This window comes from Moschus berezovskii, chromosome 6 (genome assembly GCF_049115385.1).
Source record: "Moschus berezovskii isolate FMDL1 chromosome 6, NW_MosBer_1.0, whole genome shotgun sequence".
NCBI lineage: Eukaryota > Metazoa > Chordata > Mammalia > Artiodactyla > Moschidae > Moschus > Moschus berezovskii.
Window position 1 is genome coordinate 84858368 of NC_142465.1, and position 15345 is coordinate 84873712.

Here is a 15345-nt window from a genome sequence, read left to right on the forward strand (position 1 = left end):
GGTCTGTTTTCGTTTAGGATTGACTGGTTTGATCTCTTTACAATGCAAGAAACTTTAGGCTGACCTAATTTAATTGTTAATGCTCACTATGAGATAACACACTACGTGACTATTAGTCCCTTCTCAAGTCAATTTTACCTTGAGATTCTAAGTCAGTTATTTAAATGAGCTAAAAATTTAAATGAGTTAAATTTTATACCAGCTGGAGATGTGATGTTCTGTTCTGTCGCTCAGTCGTGTCCGACTCTTTACGATCCCGTGGACTGTAGCCTACCAGGCTTCTCCATCCATGGGATGTTAGGTTAGTATAAAATTGTGAGAAATGTTTTTTTGATTTGTGTGCCTATCTGTCTCAACTTTTTCTAGAATTAATTGCCTCATGTGTTGACTGTTTTCAATTCTGTAATGTTTGTTACTGTATTATCTTGTGGGTGCAGAATATAGGGATTACCAAAGCTTTCTAAAAGTAACCTTTTCTTTGTACTTACTGTCCCCTTCTCCATCAAAAGTGGAAAGTTCTTATTGGATTGTATATATTAGGCACTCAAATTATTGTTAATTGGTCTTGATATAAAGTAGCTAGGGGTTTTCTTTCATGCAGAAACCTACTTTTGCAGCTTAATCATCACAAAAAAACTGTTATTTCTCTAATACCACAGGAAGAACATTCTTCAGTGTGTGTTGCCAAATTGCAAATCCATGTGCCTGATGGACAGTGAGGTCTGTCAGTACTAAAACATTAGAGTTTGGAACAGAGAAAGGTTTATTACAGATTCATACAAGGAGATGGGTGGCTCATGCCTTAAGAAACCTAGTTAGTGAAAGCTTTCAACAAGCTGCTTTAAAGGCAAAAGGTGAGGGAGGGGCGTGGTTAGTTGTTGAAAACTTCTTGGTATCAGATCCTTTGTTCTTGAGGTCAGGTCATGATCAGGGAACAATGTTCCTGTAAATCTCTACCAAACCAATATGATTCTCTGTTCTGTCAAGAAAGGGCAACGTCCCAAGGCACAACTTGCATCCTCCAAGGTCCCGGTCCTGGCTAAGAGGAGGCAGATCTCAGTTGGCAGCTCCCTCAGGGCCAGGCCCCCAAACCCTGCCAAGCTGTCATCTCTGCCAGGCACCCAACCCACCTTGCCCTCAGTCTCCTCAGGCTGCCCAGAAAGAGGGGAGACCAGATCTCATTTACTGCAACCAAGGCACAATGCCTTTCCACCTGATGACCACCACACCACTGACCCTTGGCTGAATCACTTCCCTAATGGCCCCTCATTGACAGTTACTTGTGAGGTGCCCACTGTGGCACTGACCAATAACTGAGCAGGACAACTAATAGTTGCTCACCGACAGACTGCTGCTTGTGGGTGGGGCCCACTGAAGCATTGACCAATGGCTGAGCAAGACCTGTTGCCTAGTAACAGGGTGCAGAGTAATGAGGCACAGCAATGGCTACTGTAAGGCCTGTGCTCATCCTGCCCTGTACCCTATTAATGGTGTCTGAAAAAACAAAGCATTATGGATATGTTAATTCATATTTGTCTGGTAGTTTCTTTTTATTTTCCTAAGGATGAGGAAGAAGATCTACTGCAATAGTCAAAAGTTAAAGATACAACACTAGAAGAGAGGAAATCAGTCTTTAATTCAAATTTTCGTTTAATCATGTCAAAACTGAGTGATCAGTGGAATTTATTGAATTGGTGAAACATAAAATGAACAAAAGACAGTAAATTCTTAGAACTATTATGTTTTGTCCAATTTCATTGAATTCTATCTTGATTTCATTTTTATCATCTATAGTTTTTATCTTAATCAACTCAAACATATCACACAGAAATCGCAAACTGAAGATAACCAGGTGCTTCCTTTCAGAGCTGGGTTTTCTGCCCTGGAAAGTAGTTCACATTACTTAGATAAGATTGAGAAAGACATTGCCCAGAAAAGTCTCCCCACCCCAACCCCAAATGCGCTTTATGGGGTTCCAAAAAATTACAGATAATACTGGGCTAGAAGTTGCCCTCTCAGCTCTAGTACACGTCTACCACCTGAATGTGCCTTTCTGAGTATTAACCAATTATCCCAGGAAGTGAGCATATGTATAACTACCATTGAATGTCTTATGCTCATATAATTTTCTGGTAGTTATGATTATTTTTAGTTACTTAGGCCCCAGGAACTGGGGATATTTGAATCATATCCCATGTTTTTAACATGAAGTGCTGCAATCTAAAATGCACTCCTCTCAAATATGAAGAAAGTTGGGATAACAGTTATATTATTAATATAGGAATTTGAGAACAGATTTTTACTAATTAATTTGCATTATACATAAAATATTTTTAAAATACCTGTTCTCTGAACTTTGAGTCACTTAATGAAGTCTGTCCTCTTCTGCACATTGTACAGGTAACATTCTGCAACTGGAGTGATCAAGATACTAGCAAGTCCTGGTGAAAGAGTGAACCTCCCCACAGAAAATATGACTAGCATTTAAATTTTTATTTGCAATTTTGCTTTTCTCAGTGGCAAAGATCAGGAAAATGGGTTTTATGTGATTTTAGCCTAGGGCCTTCCTCTAACATTAGTCACTCTAATCGAAGGCCTGGGCAATATAAGCTTAAATATAAGGGATTTGGCCACTTAATGAACAAGAGGAAAACTCCTAAGAGGAGATAATCTGGAAACTTGATGATTCAAAAGATTTAGAAATAATAGTCGTCAAATTCAAATTACGAGAACCAATTTTTACTTAAAAGCATAATAATCAGCCATAAGGAAAATACGCTTGAGCCCTCACTCTATACACATTATTTACACATCTTGGTTCTCTTCAGGTTTCAGATGTGGGTACAGCTAAGGAAAATGTTAGATGTGAACCCACTTTTCTAATTCCCCCAGCCCTCAACCAGGACTGCATAGTATAGCACAAAAAGAAAGCAGAAACCTTCATGGAGAATTGTCTCTCTTACACCATTTATGATGACATTGAGACCTTTGTCTACTTATCTTGATTTTCCGCCTTTATACTAAGTACACTATACTAAATGGTTCCAGTGACAACTGCCTTTCTTTAGCATATCTCAACTTCTGTCATGGTCCTTCCATGTTTATTTAGTTGACATTAGTCCTCTCAAGGAGAACAAAGCTAAATGAGGGAAGATGGGTGTCCTTTGGTGTTTTATATTCAAGAGCACAGAATAGTGTTAAACAACCTGGAAACAATTTTTTCCTAAAATTTGCATGATAATTGGCTAGGATATGACTTTTCTTCTCTCACTGAAATGAAATGAAAATGTATAGTTAAGAAATAAGGATGAATACATCACAGCACATTTGACAGGTAATGACAGGCATATTTGTTACCTAATCTTGAGAACCACAGTTGCTGTTTTAGAGGTATCTGAGAGGTTCCAGACAAAGGGAGATTGCCAAATGTTCTTAGACCTTGAGTGTGCTAGATGCCCTAAAGTAGGAGAGGAATTTGTAACAGAAGCTCACGATGAAGAACCACACATTCCGAGCCACCTGTGATCTTGCAATGAGAAGACGCCAGGCGATGAGGAAGAGAGCAGTATTAAAGAGGTAGTGAATATTTCGGAGCCTGGAAACAGACATATATAACCAAAGTCAACACAGTAACAAATACCCAACTGTGTTACTTAAAGCATAAATGTATCTTTTCCTGGCTATGACCAGCAAATAATTAAGCGTCCTCAGGTATGTGGCACTATCTGATAGCCTTTTTATTTTGATATCTTTCATTTCCACCACATTCCTTCTGAGTAATCATATTGCTTCACTATTTCCCTGACTAGTTTTCCTTTCTCATACCTCTTTGCTTTAACCTGTCTTATAAACGGCTAATATAAGCTTTCTTAAATACACTTTGATCATGTTACTGTATATCACAAATCACTGATTCTTGTTCACTAGAGGGTAAATTCTAAAGTCTCACCTTGCTTTTCAAGGTTCCTGTCTGTTTGCAATCAACTTTTCCCATCCTGATCATCTCTGCATTAAAAACCCTTTGCTTCTACCAGAAGTATGCAAGACTGCTATAATTCTATGTTCTTTAGGGATTAATTAATTATTGAAAAAAATTTCCGGCAGTCAAAGTTATTGAAGAACAGTTAATTGACTGCCGATGTTAAATAGCATCATCAGGTTTCCTGCCTGTTGGGTATTCTTTATATCATATTATTACAAGATACGGTAGAAGAAACAAACTTAGATACAAATCTGGCTCCTCCGCTTACCATGTACGGCTTGCCCACTTCCCTCCTTTGAACCTAAATAGTTCTTTGATGGAAATGGGATAACAAAAATACTACCTGCCTCATGGAAGTGTGGTGAAGTCTAAATAAACAGTATATGATAGGATATATAGTATAAAGGCTAGAAAAACATTAACTGCTCTCCTGCTCAAATTTCATGCCTGGTGTAAAATGACATACACATGCTAAGTACTCAATAAATGTTAACTGTTATACTTACCTTTTTAAGTGTTGCTTTGCTTCTGGGATCCCAGCCATATCCTCTTTCAGTAAGTACTTCTTAACTCCTAAAACATAATTTTCAATGTATTCTAACCAGTTCAACTGACGTATATCAAAGTTGAATACCTGAAAGGCAAGAAGAGATTATGGACTGTCAGAATTGCTGGATGATCACTTTGCACAATTGATGAAGTTTCTTTTATATAAATGAGTGACATTCGGTTTGGAAGATTTAGGTGATACCCCTCCAAATGAGATTATTTGAGCTGTTATTTTAAAGGCAGTGATAATATGGATTACATGTACATAGAAATATTTAAACATTCAGTTCAGTCGCTCAGTCATGTCCGACTCTTTGCGACCCCATGAACTGCAGCACGCCAGGCCTCCCTGACCATCACCAACTCCTGGAGTTTACCCAAACTCATGTACATTCAGTCGGTGATGCCAACTAACCATCTCATCCTTTGTCGTCCCCTTCTCCTCCTGCCTTCAATCTTTCCCAACATCAATCAGGGTCTTTTCAAAAGAGTCAGCTCTTTGCATCAGGTGGCCAAAATACTGGAGTTTCAGCTTCAACATCTGTCCTTCCAATGAACACCCAGGACTGATCTCCTTTAGGATGCATTTGTTGGATCTCCTTGCAGTCCAAGGGACTCTCAAGAGTGTTCTCCAAAAGCATCAATTCTTCAGTGCTCAGCTTTCTTTATAATCCAACTCTCACATCCACACATGACTAATGGAAAAACCATAGCTTTGACTGGACGGACCTCAGTCAGCAAAGTAATATCTCTGCTTTTTAATATGCTACCTAGGTTGGTCATAACTTTCCTACCAAGGAGTAAGTATCTTTTAATTTCATGGCTGCAATCACCATCTGCAGTGATTTTGGAGTCCAGAAAAATAAAGTCAGCTATTGTTTCCACTGTTTCCCCATCTATTTGCTATGAAGTGATGGGACCAGATGCCATGATCTTAGCTTTCTGAATGTTGAGATTTAATCCAACTTTTCACTCTCCTCTTTCACTTTCATCAAGAGGCTCTTTAGTTCTTCACTTTCTGCCATAAGGGTGGTGTCATCTGCATATCTGAGGTTATTGATATTTCTCCCGGCAATCTTGATTCCAGCTTGTGCTTCTTCTAGCCCAGCGTTTCTCATGATGTACTCTGCATATAAGTTAAATAAGCAGGGTGGCAATATACAGCCTTGATGTACTCCTTTTCCTATTTGGAACCAGTCTGTTGTCCAGTTCTGTTGCTTCCTGACTTGCATATAGGTTTCTCAAGAGGCAGGTCAGGTGGTCTGATATTCCCATCTCTTTCAGAATTTTCCACAGTTTGTGGTGATCCACACAGTCAAAGGCTTTGGCATAGTCAATGAAGCAGAAATAGATGTTTTTCTGGAACTCTCTTGCTTTTTCCTGATCCAGCGGATGTTGGCAATTTGATTTCTGGTTCCTCTGCCTTTTCTAAAACCAGCTTGAACATCTGGAAGTTCATGGTTCATGTATTGTTGAAGCCTGGCTTGGAGAATTTTGAGCATGACTTTACTAGCGTGTGAGATGAGTGCAATTGTGTGGTAGTTTGAGCATTCTTTGGCATTGCTTTTCTTTGGGATTGGAATGAAAACTGACCTTTTCCAGTCTTGTGGCCACTGCTGAGTTTTCCAAATTTGCTGACATATTGAGTGCAACACTTTCACAGCATCATCTTTTAGGATTTGAAATAGTTCAACTGGAATTCATCACCTCCACTAGCTTTGTTTGTAGTGATGCTTCCTAAGGCCCACTTGACTTCACATCCCAGGTTATCTGGCTCTAGGTGAGTGATCACACCATCGTGATTATCTGGGTCATGAAGATCTTTTTAGTATAGTTCTTCTGTGTATTCTTGCCACCTCTTCTTAATATCTTCTGCTCCTATTAGGTTCATATCATTTCTGTCCTTTATTGAGTCCATCTTTGCATGAAATGTTCCCTTGGTATCTCTAATTTTCTTTAAGAGATCTCTAGTCTTTCTATTGTTTTCCTCTATTTCTTTGCTGAGGAAGGCTTTCTTATCTCTTCTTGCTATTCTTTGGAATTCTGCATTCAAATGGGTATATCTTTCCTTTTCGCGTCTCTTCTTTTCACAGCTATTTGTAAGGCCTCCTCAGACAGCCATTTTGCTTTTCTTTTTCTTGGGGATGGTCTTGATCCTTGTCTCCTGTACAATGTCACAAACCTCTGTTCATAGTTCATCAGGCACTCTGTCTATCAGATCTGGATTTAAACACTGATCAGCACAAATATTTGGCTTTTAGGAAGTCTTAGAAATTTTAAGGAACTGATATTAGTCTGGTGAAACCTAATTTAATTTCAATTAAAGGAGAATTATTTCTTAAGAGAGAATAATACATTACGAACCAAGACAAATTACATGTTTTTCTTTCCATTATTAAATTTTGGTGTTGTCCCCTTGGCCTAGCACCCTTTCCTGAAATATCACTACTTCATTTTGCTGATTAAGGTAAACTTTGAGAAGCAATGCCTAAGGACTAACTAAGCAGAATTTATATTCTATATTTGTTTTAGAGATATTTATCTACTCTGTCTCTTGGTATGCCACTAGATGGAGCCCTTCAGAACCATTTAGAGTGGAACACGCTCTGGAGGCTGAACAACACGCTGCTGAATAATGAACAAATCATAGAAGAAATCAAAAGAGAAATCAAAATATGCATAGAAATGAATGAAAATGAAAACACAACAACCCAAAACCTCTGGGACTCTGTAAAAGCAGTGCTAAGGGGGAAGTTCATAGCAATACAGGCACACCTCAAGAAACAAGAAAAAAGTCAACTAAATAACCTAACTCTACATCTAAAGCAACTAGAAAAGGAAGAAATGAAGAACCCCAGGGTCAGTAGAAGGAAAGAAATTGTAAAAATTAGGGCAGAGATAAATGCAAAAGAAACAAAAGAGACCATAGCAAAAATCAACAAAGGCAGAAGCTGGTTCTTTGAGAAGGTAAATAAAATTGACAAACCACTAGCCAGACTCATCAAGAAACAAAGGGAGAAGAACCAAATCAATAAAATTAGAAATGAAAATGGAGAGATCACAACTGACAACACAGAAATACAAAGGATTATTAGAGAATACTATCAGCAATTATATGGCAATAAAATGAATAACCTGGAAGAAATGGGCAAATTCCTAGAAAAGTACAACTTTCCAAAACTGAACCAGGAAGAAATAGAAAATCTGAACAGACCCATCATAAGCATGGAACTAGAGGCTGTAATCAGAAATCTTCCAGCAAACAAAAGCCCAGGTCCAGACGGCTTCACAGCTGAATTCTACCAAAAATTTAGAGAACAGCTAACACCTATTCTACTCAAACCCTTCCAGAAAATTGCTGAGGAAGGGACACTTCCAAACTCATTCTATGAGGCCACCATCACCCAAATCCCAAAACCTGGTAAAGACCCCACAAAAAAAGAAAACTACAGGCCAATATCACTGATGAACACAGATGCAAAAATCCTTAACAAAATTCTAGCAATCAGAATCCAACAACACATTAAGAAGATCATACATCATGACCAAGTGGGCTTTATCCCAGGAATGCAAGGATTCTTCAATATCCACAAATCAACGTAATACATCACATTAACAAACTGAAAAATAAAAATCATATGATTATCTCAATAGATGCAGAGAAAGCCTTTGACAAAATTCAACATCCATTTATGATAAAAACCCTCCAGAAAATGGGAATAGAAGGGACATACCTCAACATAATAAAAGCTATATATGACAAACCCACAGCAAACATTATCCTCAACGGTGAAAAACTGAAAGCATTTGCCCTAAAGTCAGGAACAAGACAAGGGTGCCCACTCTCACCACTACTATTCAACATAGTTCTGGAAGTTTTGGCTAGAGCAATCAGAGCAGGAAAAGACATAAAAGGAATACAAATTGGAAAAGAAGAAGTAAAACTTTCACTGTTCGCTGATGACATGATCCTCTACACAGAAAACCCTAAAGACTCTACCAGAAAACTACTAGAGCTAATCAATGATAACAGTAAAGTTGCAGGATATAAAATCAACACACAGAAATCCCTTGCATTCCTATACACTAATAATGAGAAAATAGAAAGAGAAATTAAGGAAACTATTCCATTCACTGTTGCAACGAAAAGAATTAAATACTTAGGAATATATCTACCTAAGGAAACAAAAGACTTTTACATTGAAAACTATAAAACACTAGTGAAAGTAATCAAAGAGGACACTAATAGATGGAGGAATATACCGTGTTCGTGGATTGGAAGAATACTGTAAAAATGAGTATACTACCCAAAGTAATTTATACATTCAGTGGAATCCCTATCAAGCTACCAATGATATTTTTCACAGAACTAGAACATATAATCTCACAATTTGTATGGAAATACAAAAAACCTCGAATAGCCAAAGCAATCTTGAGGAAGAAGAATGGAACTGGGGGAATTAACCTGCCAGACTTCAGGCTCTACTACAAAGCCACAGTCATCAAGACAGTATGGTACTGGCATAAAGACAGAAATATAGATCAATGGAACAAAATAGAAGGCCCAGAGATAAATCCACGCACCTATGGACACCTTATCTTTGACAAAGGAGGCAAGAATATAAAATGGAGAAAAGACAGTCTCTTTAACAAGTGGTGTTGGGAAAACTGGTCAGCTACTTGTAAAAGAATGAAACTAGAACACTTCCTAACACCATACACCAAAATAAACTCAAAATGGATTAGAGAGCTAAATGTAAGACCAGATTCTATAAAACTCTTAGAGGAGAACGTAGGCAAAACACTCTCTGACATAAATCACAGCAGGATCCTCCAAGACCCACCTCCCAGAATATTGGAAATAAAAGCAAAAATAAACAAATGGGACCTAATTAAAATCCAAAGCTTCTGCACAGCAAAGGAAACTATAAGTAAGGTGAAAAGACAGCCTTCAGAATGGGAGAAAATAATAGCAAATGAAGCAACTGATAAAGGATTAATCTCCAAAATATACAAGCAGCTCCTGCAGCTCAATTCAAGAAAAATAAATGACCCAATCAAAAAATGGGCCAAAGAACTAAACAGAAATTTCTCCAAAGAAGATATAAAGATGGCTAACAAACACATGAAAAAATGCTCAACATCCCTCATAATCAGAGAAATGCAAATCAAAACCACAATGAGATATCATTTCACACCAGTCAGAATGGCTGCTATCCAAAAGTCTACATGCAATAAATGCTGGAGAGGGTGTGGAGAGAAGGGAACCCTCTTACACTGTTGGTGGGAATGCAAACTAGTACAGCCACTATGGAGAACAGTGTGGAGATTCCTCAAAAAACTGGAAATAGAACTGCCATATGATCCAGCAATCGCACTCCTGGGCATACACACTGAGGAAACCAGAATTGAAAGAGACACATGTACTCCAATGTTCATTGCAGCACTGTTTATAATAGCCAGGACATGGAAACAACCTAGATGTCCATCTGCAGACGAATGGATAAGAAAGCTGTGGTACATATACACAATGGAGTACTACTCAGCCATTAAAAAGAATGCATTTGAATCAGTTCTAATGAGGTGGATGAAACTGGAGCCTATTATACAGAGTGAAGTAAGCCAGAAAGAAAAACACCAATACAGTATACTATCGCATATATATGGAATTTAGAAAGATGCAAATGATAACCCTGTATACAACACAGCAATAGAGACACAGATGTATAGAACAGTCTTTGGGACTCTGTGGGAGAGGGTGAGGGTGGGACGATTTGGGAGAATGGCATTGAAACATGTATGTTGTCATATGTGAAACGAATCACCAGTTCAGGGTCAATGCATGTTACAGGATGCTCGGGGCTGGTGTGTGGGGATGACCCAGAGAGAGAGAGTAAAGGGAGGAGGGAGGTGGGAGGGGGGTTAAAGAGGGGGAACTCATGTACACCCGGGGTGGATTCATGTCAATGTATGGCAAAACCAACCAATATAATATTATAAAATAATTAGCCTCCAATAAGAAAAAATAAAAATAGAGTGGAACACATAGAACACTAGTGTATTTCCTCTTTAAAGAATGCCTTTCCACATTGCCACCAAAAATCTTAAGAACAAATTTCCTACTCAAATGTAGTGACTCAGTAGAATCTTGTAGGGCTTTCCAGGTGGTGCTAGTGGTAGAGAACCCACCTGTCAATGCAGGAGACAGAAGAGACACAGGTTCAATCCTTGGGTTGGGAATATCCCCTGTAGGAGGACACAGCAACCCACTCCAGTGTTCTTGCCTGGAGAATCTCATGGACAGAGGAGCCTGGCGGGCTATGGTCCATAGGGTTGCAGAGAGTTGGACACGACTGAAGCAACAGCACACACAGTAGGAGCTTACAGATTAGACATGCATATCAGTCTTTTTTCATTCTTGCTCTTAAGTTCATATTTTGTACACATTTTCTCTGGCTTATGTTTTATTTCTGCTTTGTTCTTTTACTACATGTATTTACTGCTGCTGCTAAGTCGCTTCAGTCGTGTCCGACTCTGTGCGACCCCATAGACGGCAGTCCACCAGGCTGTCCCATCCCTGGGATTCTCCAGGCAAGAACACTGCAAGTTACCTCAAATCTTTGTGAAGTAAACTGGAGTATTAACAAGGAAAGCAGACAAGACTAACGAGTTCCAGAGAGCTTCACAGCACAGACTTATCAAAAAACTGCTTTCTAAAAGTAATTCTGTATTACTTTGTTTGGATATTTTTATTTTCTACAGTACCACCAAATGCTGTTTATTAATCTATATATGCAGAGACTTTTATTTTTATGCTATTTCATATTTTTAAATTAGATTTCAATGAAGCCCTAGTTTGGAATCCTCATTCTATATGGCAAATGATACTGAATTCTGAGCCACACCAGAGTTTGGCTGTTATGCAAGTATTCAGGACTATTACCTTTGCTAAAATATTTTGCGAGCATATGTATATGTGAAATCTACGGCAGCTTTGATTCTTTTTTTTTCAAAAAATTTTTATTTTAGGTTAAAATATTTGTAAAGTGTCAAAATGGAAACTATAAGCTTATTATCTTTTGCATTATTTAGATGGGTAAATTCCATGAAGAAAATGCATTAAAGATAAGTCACATGATATTTGAAGCTAATTTTAAAAGTAATTTATAATATCATGATGAGTTTTTAAAAATAATCTGGTTTGATCCATGTATTTTAAACATAGGTGCTTTGAAGAATTTTGTCTATACAAGGTATGTAAACATTTCTGGGAAAAAGGTTCTATTTCATGTTACTTGAGTTACTTGAGCTTCCCTTATAGCTCAGTTAGTAAAGAATCTGTCTAAAAATGTAGGAGACCCTGGTTTGATTCCTGCATCAGGAAGATCCACTGGAGAAGGGACAGGCTACTTACTCCAGTATTTTGGGGCTTCCCTTGTGGTTCAGCTGGTAAAATATCTACCTTCAATGGTGGGAGACCTGGGTTCAAACCCTGGGTTGGGAAGATTCCCTGGAGAAGGGAAAGGCTACCCACACCAATATTCTGGGCTGGAGAATTCCATGGACTGTGTAGTCCATGGAGACTCAAAGAGTCGGACACAACTGATCGACTTTCACTTTTCAATTTAGAGGTAGATTCCAAAATCACTGCAGATGGTGATTGCAGACATGAAATTAAAAGACGCTTACTCCTTGGAAGGGAAATTATGACCAACCTCAGTTCAGTTCAGTTCAGTTCAGTCACTCAGTCGTGTCCGACTCTCTGCGACCCCATGAATCACAGCACGCCAGGCCTCCCTGTCCATCACCAACTCCCGGAGTACACCCAAACTCATGTCCACAGAGTCGGTGATGCCATCCAGCCATCTCATTCTCTGTCGTCCCCTTCTCCTCCCGCCCCCAACCCTTCCCAGCATCAGAGTCTTTTCCAGTGAGTCAACTCGTCGCATGAGATGGCCAAAGTATTGCAGTTTCAGCTTTAGCATCAGTCCCTCCAATGAACATCCAGGATTGATCTCCTTTAGAATGGACTGGTTGGATCTCCTTGCAGTATAAGGGATTCTCAAGAGTCTTCTCCAACACCACAGTTCAAAAGCATCGATTCTTCGGCGATCAGCTTTCTTCACAGTCCAACTCTCACATCCATACATGACCACGGGAAAAACCATTGCCTTGACTAGATGGACATTGGTTGGCAAAGTAATGTCTCTGCTTTTTAATATACTATCAAGGTTGATCATAACTTTCCTTCCAAGGAGCAAGCGTCTTTTAATTTCATGGCTGCAATCAGCATCTGCAGTGATTTTGCCTAGACAGCATATTAAAAAGCAGAGACATTACTTTGCCAACAAAGGTCCATCTAGTCAAGGCTATGGTTTTTCCAGTGGTCATGTATGGGTGTGAGAGTTGGACTATAAAGCTGAGCACTGAAGAACTGATGCTTTTGAACTGTGGTGTTAGACTCTTGTGAGTCCCTTTGACTGCAAGGAGATCCAACCAGTCCATCCTGAAGGAGATCAGTCCTGGGTGTTCACTGGAAGGACTGATGTTGAAGCTGAAACTCCAATATTTTGGCCACCTGATGAGAAGAGCTGACTCATTTGAAAAGACCCTGATGCTGGGAAAGATTGAGGGCAGGAGGAGAAGGGGACGACAGAGGATGAGATGGTTGGATGGCATCACCAACTCAATGGACATGGGTTTGGGTGAACTCCAGGAGTTGGTGACAGACAGGGAGGCCTGGCGTGCTGTGGTTCATGGGGTTGCAAAGAGTCGGACACAACTGAGTGACTGAACTGAACTGAACAATGATTTCAAACTAAATCTAAATCTCAACTGGACTTTCCTGGTGGCTCAGTGGTAATGAATCCACCTGCCAATGCAGAAGACATGGATTCAATCCCTGGTTTGGGAAGATCCTCTAGAGAAGGAAATGGCAAGTCACTCCAATATTCTTGCCTGGAGAATCCCATGGACAGAGGAGTCTGGAAGCTACAGTCCGTGGGGTTGCAAGGGGTCAGACATGACTTAGCGACTAAATAACAACAAAATCTCAACTAGTACATTTAATATAACAATTATTGTGTCTGACTGCAAGTAATCCTTAGGTTTCCTGGAGGGAAGTAATTTTAGGACTTGCATTTGAATAATGCACTACGAGGCTGATAGATAGTAGCTGGCAGGTGAGGGTATCTATCTAACATTTACTTCTCAACATGACTTGGTTTCTTCTACATGCTGTCAAGTACAAGATAAATAAAAAAAATTATCTTTTTTTTTTTAAAGAAAACTTAATGGAAAATGTCAGTCAAGAGATTGAAAACTTTAAAGCTTAATTGAAAACAAAGGATGTGCTCAAGGAAGAAATGGAGGAAAAACAAAGCTAGGGACATGTAAAAAATACAGTTTTCTATATTTGTGAATTTCAGGACAACCGTTTGTGACTGGTTAGATGCTGATACAGAGAAATATATAGTACTTATAAAGTAAGAAGTAAAGTGAAGTCGCTCAGTTGTATCCGACTCTTTGCGACTCCATGGACTGTAGCCTACCAGGCTCCTCCGTCCATAGGATTTTCCACGCAAGAGTACTGGAGTGGGTTGCCATTTCCTTCTCCAGGGGATTTTGCCAACCCAGGGATCGAACATGGGGCTTTCGAGTTGCAGGCAGATGCTTTACCATCTGAGCCACCAGGAAGCACACTAAACAGTTAAAGTATAGGCCTGTCTTGAGAAATAATGTCTGAATGGTCAAAGGGAAATCATTATAGGGAGGAAGAATGACCACCCTACAGAGAGGAGAATGCTGATGGTAGGAGATCTTAGGTGGGCTAGAACGCAGAGGTGGAAGGTTAGCTTTAAAAAAGGAGGAAGAAAGGAAGTGTAGCTCTGGTGATGCAGAATGATTTTGATTTGACAAGAACAGTGGATGAGAGAGTTGCTGAACCATAAAATTATTATTTTTCATTGAAGGCATATATTTGGGAGGAAAAGACAGAGGTACTGAGGATTTGTTGAGACGATAGCAGCTACCAAAGGTGAACAAAGGAGTGAAACAGTTCATGAGACCCGACTGCAGAATAGCAGGGAGAAGCTGACCAAAGGCTAAGAAACTAGATTTCTGACCTATGTTAAACTTATGTCCTGACATTGTGTTGATAGCATTCATTGATTTTATTATCCACGAAAGAAAAAAATTCTGTGTATATAACTAAAACTGCCTTTATTCATCAGCTCTCCAAGTCAAATCTAAATTCTAGTTCTAAATTCTGATTGGGGAAGGTTTTCCCATTGACTGTCAGGACTGTACTCACTCTCTGGTCTTCGGGACTCAGCTCGGACATCAGCATTTCAGTGTTGTACGTGCTCCATTCCCAGCTCCGATTGATGAAATACTCCAGCATGGAAAGGGTTCTTAAAAGCCGATTCATGAGCTTTGTCATCCTGAGGTAAAGATCACATAGGAGCGAATATCAATGCACCACAGATGGTGGCTTTCCTGCTACCACACAGGGATATATGACAAACTAGGTCTGAAAAATATAAAAGTTATTTCTTCCCACTTTTCCCTCAGTTCCTCATTAAAATTCTTATTCTTTTTTCTCTTCCACATTAACCCCCTGTTGAAAGAAGGGATGCAGCTGAACCTAAAGGAGCTTGTTCTAGCAGGCATTTTAATACCACTAAGCTACTTCTCTGTCTCTTCCCCACCATCTCTTTCTCAAGAGTTGCAACTATTTTAAAAGCTGAGCAAGATATCCACCCTCAATGACATACTCTTCATTCTTGGAATTCTGAGGTAGACAAGAAGAAAAC

At 39.2% G+C, this 15345-nt stretch overlaps 1 protein-coding gene across 3 annotated transcripts in view; it reads right to left on the reverse strand.

Moving 5' to 3' along the window:
• Positions 1 to 1945: 1945 nt before the first annotated feature.
• The window catches only part of FAR2 (fatty acyl-CoA reductase 2), a 193375-nt gene continuing 179975 nt past the window's right edge, over positions 1946 to 15345 (reverse strand). For all 3 annotated transcript variants that reach the window (XM_055394128.2, XM_055394129.2, XM_055394127.2), the window contains exons 10-12: positions 14844 to 14973; positions 4489 to 4616; positions 1946 to 3595 (exon numbers count right to left, since the gene is read on the reverse strand). In XM_055394128.2, the coding sequence (XP_055250103.1) occupies positions 3433 to 3595; positions 4489 to 4616; positions 14844 to 14973 (421 nt within the window). In that variant the 3' untranslated portion in view covers positions 1946 to 3432. The remainder of the gene's footprint in view (positions 3596 to 4488; positions 4617 to 14843; positions 14974 to 15345) is intronic.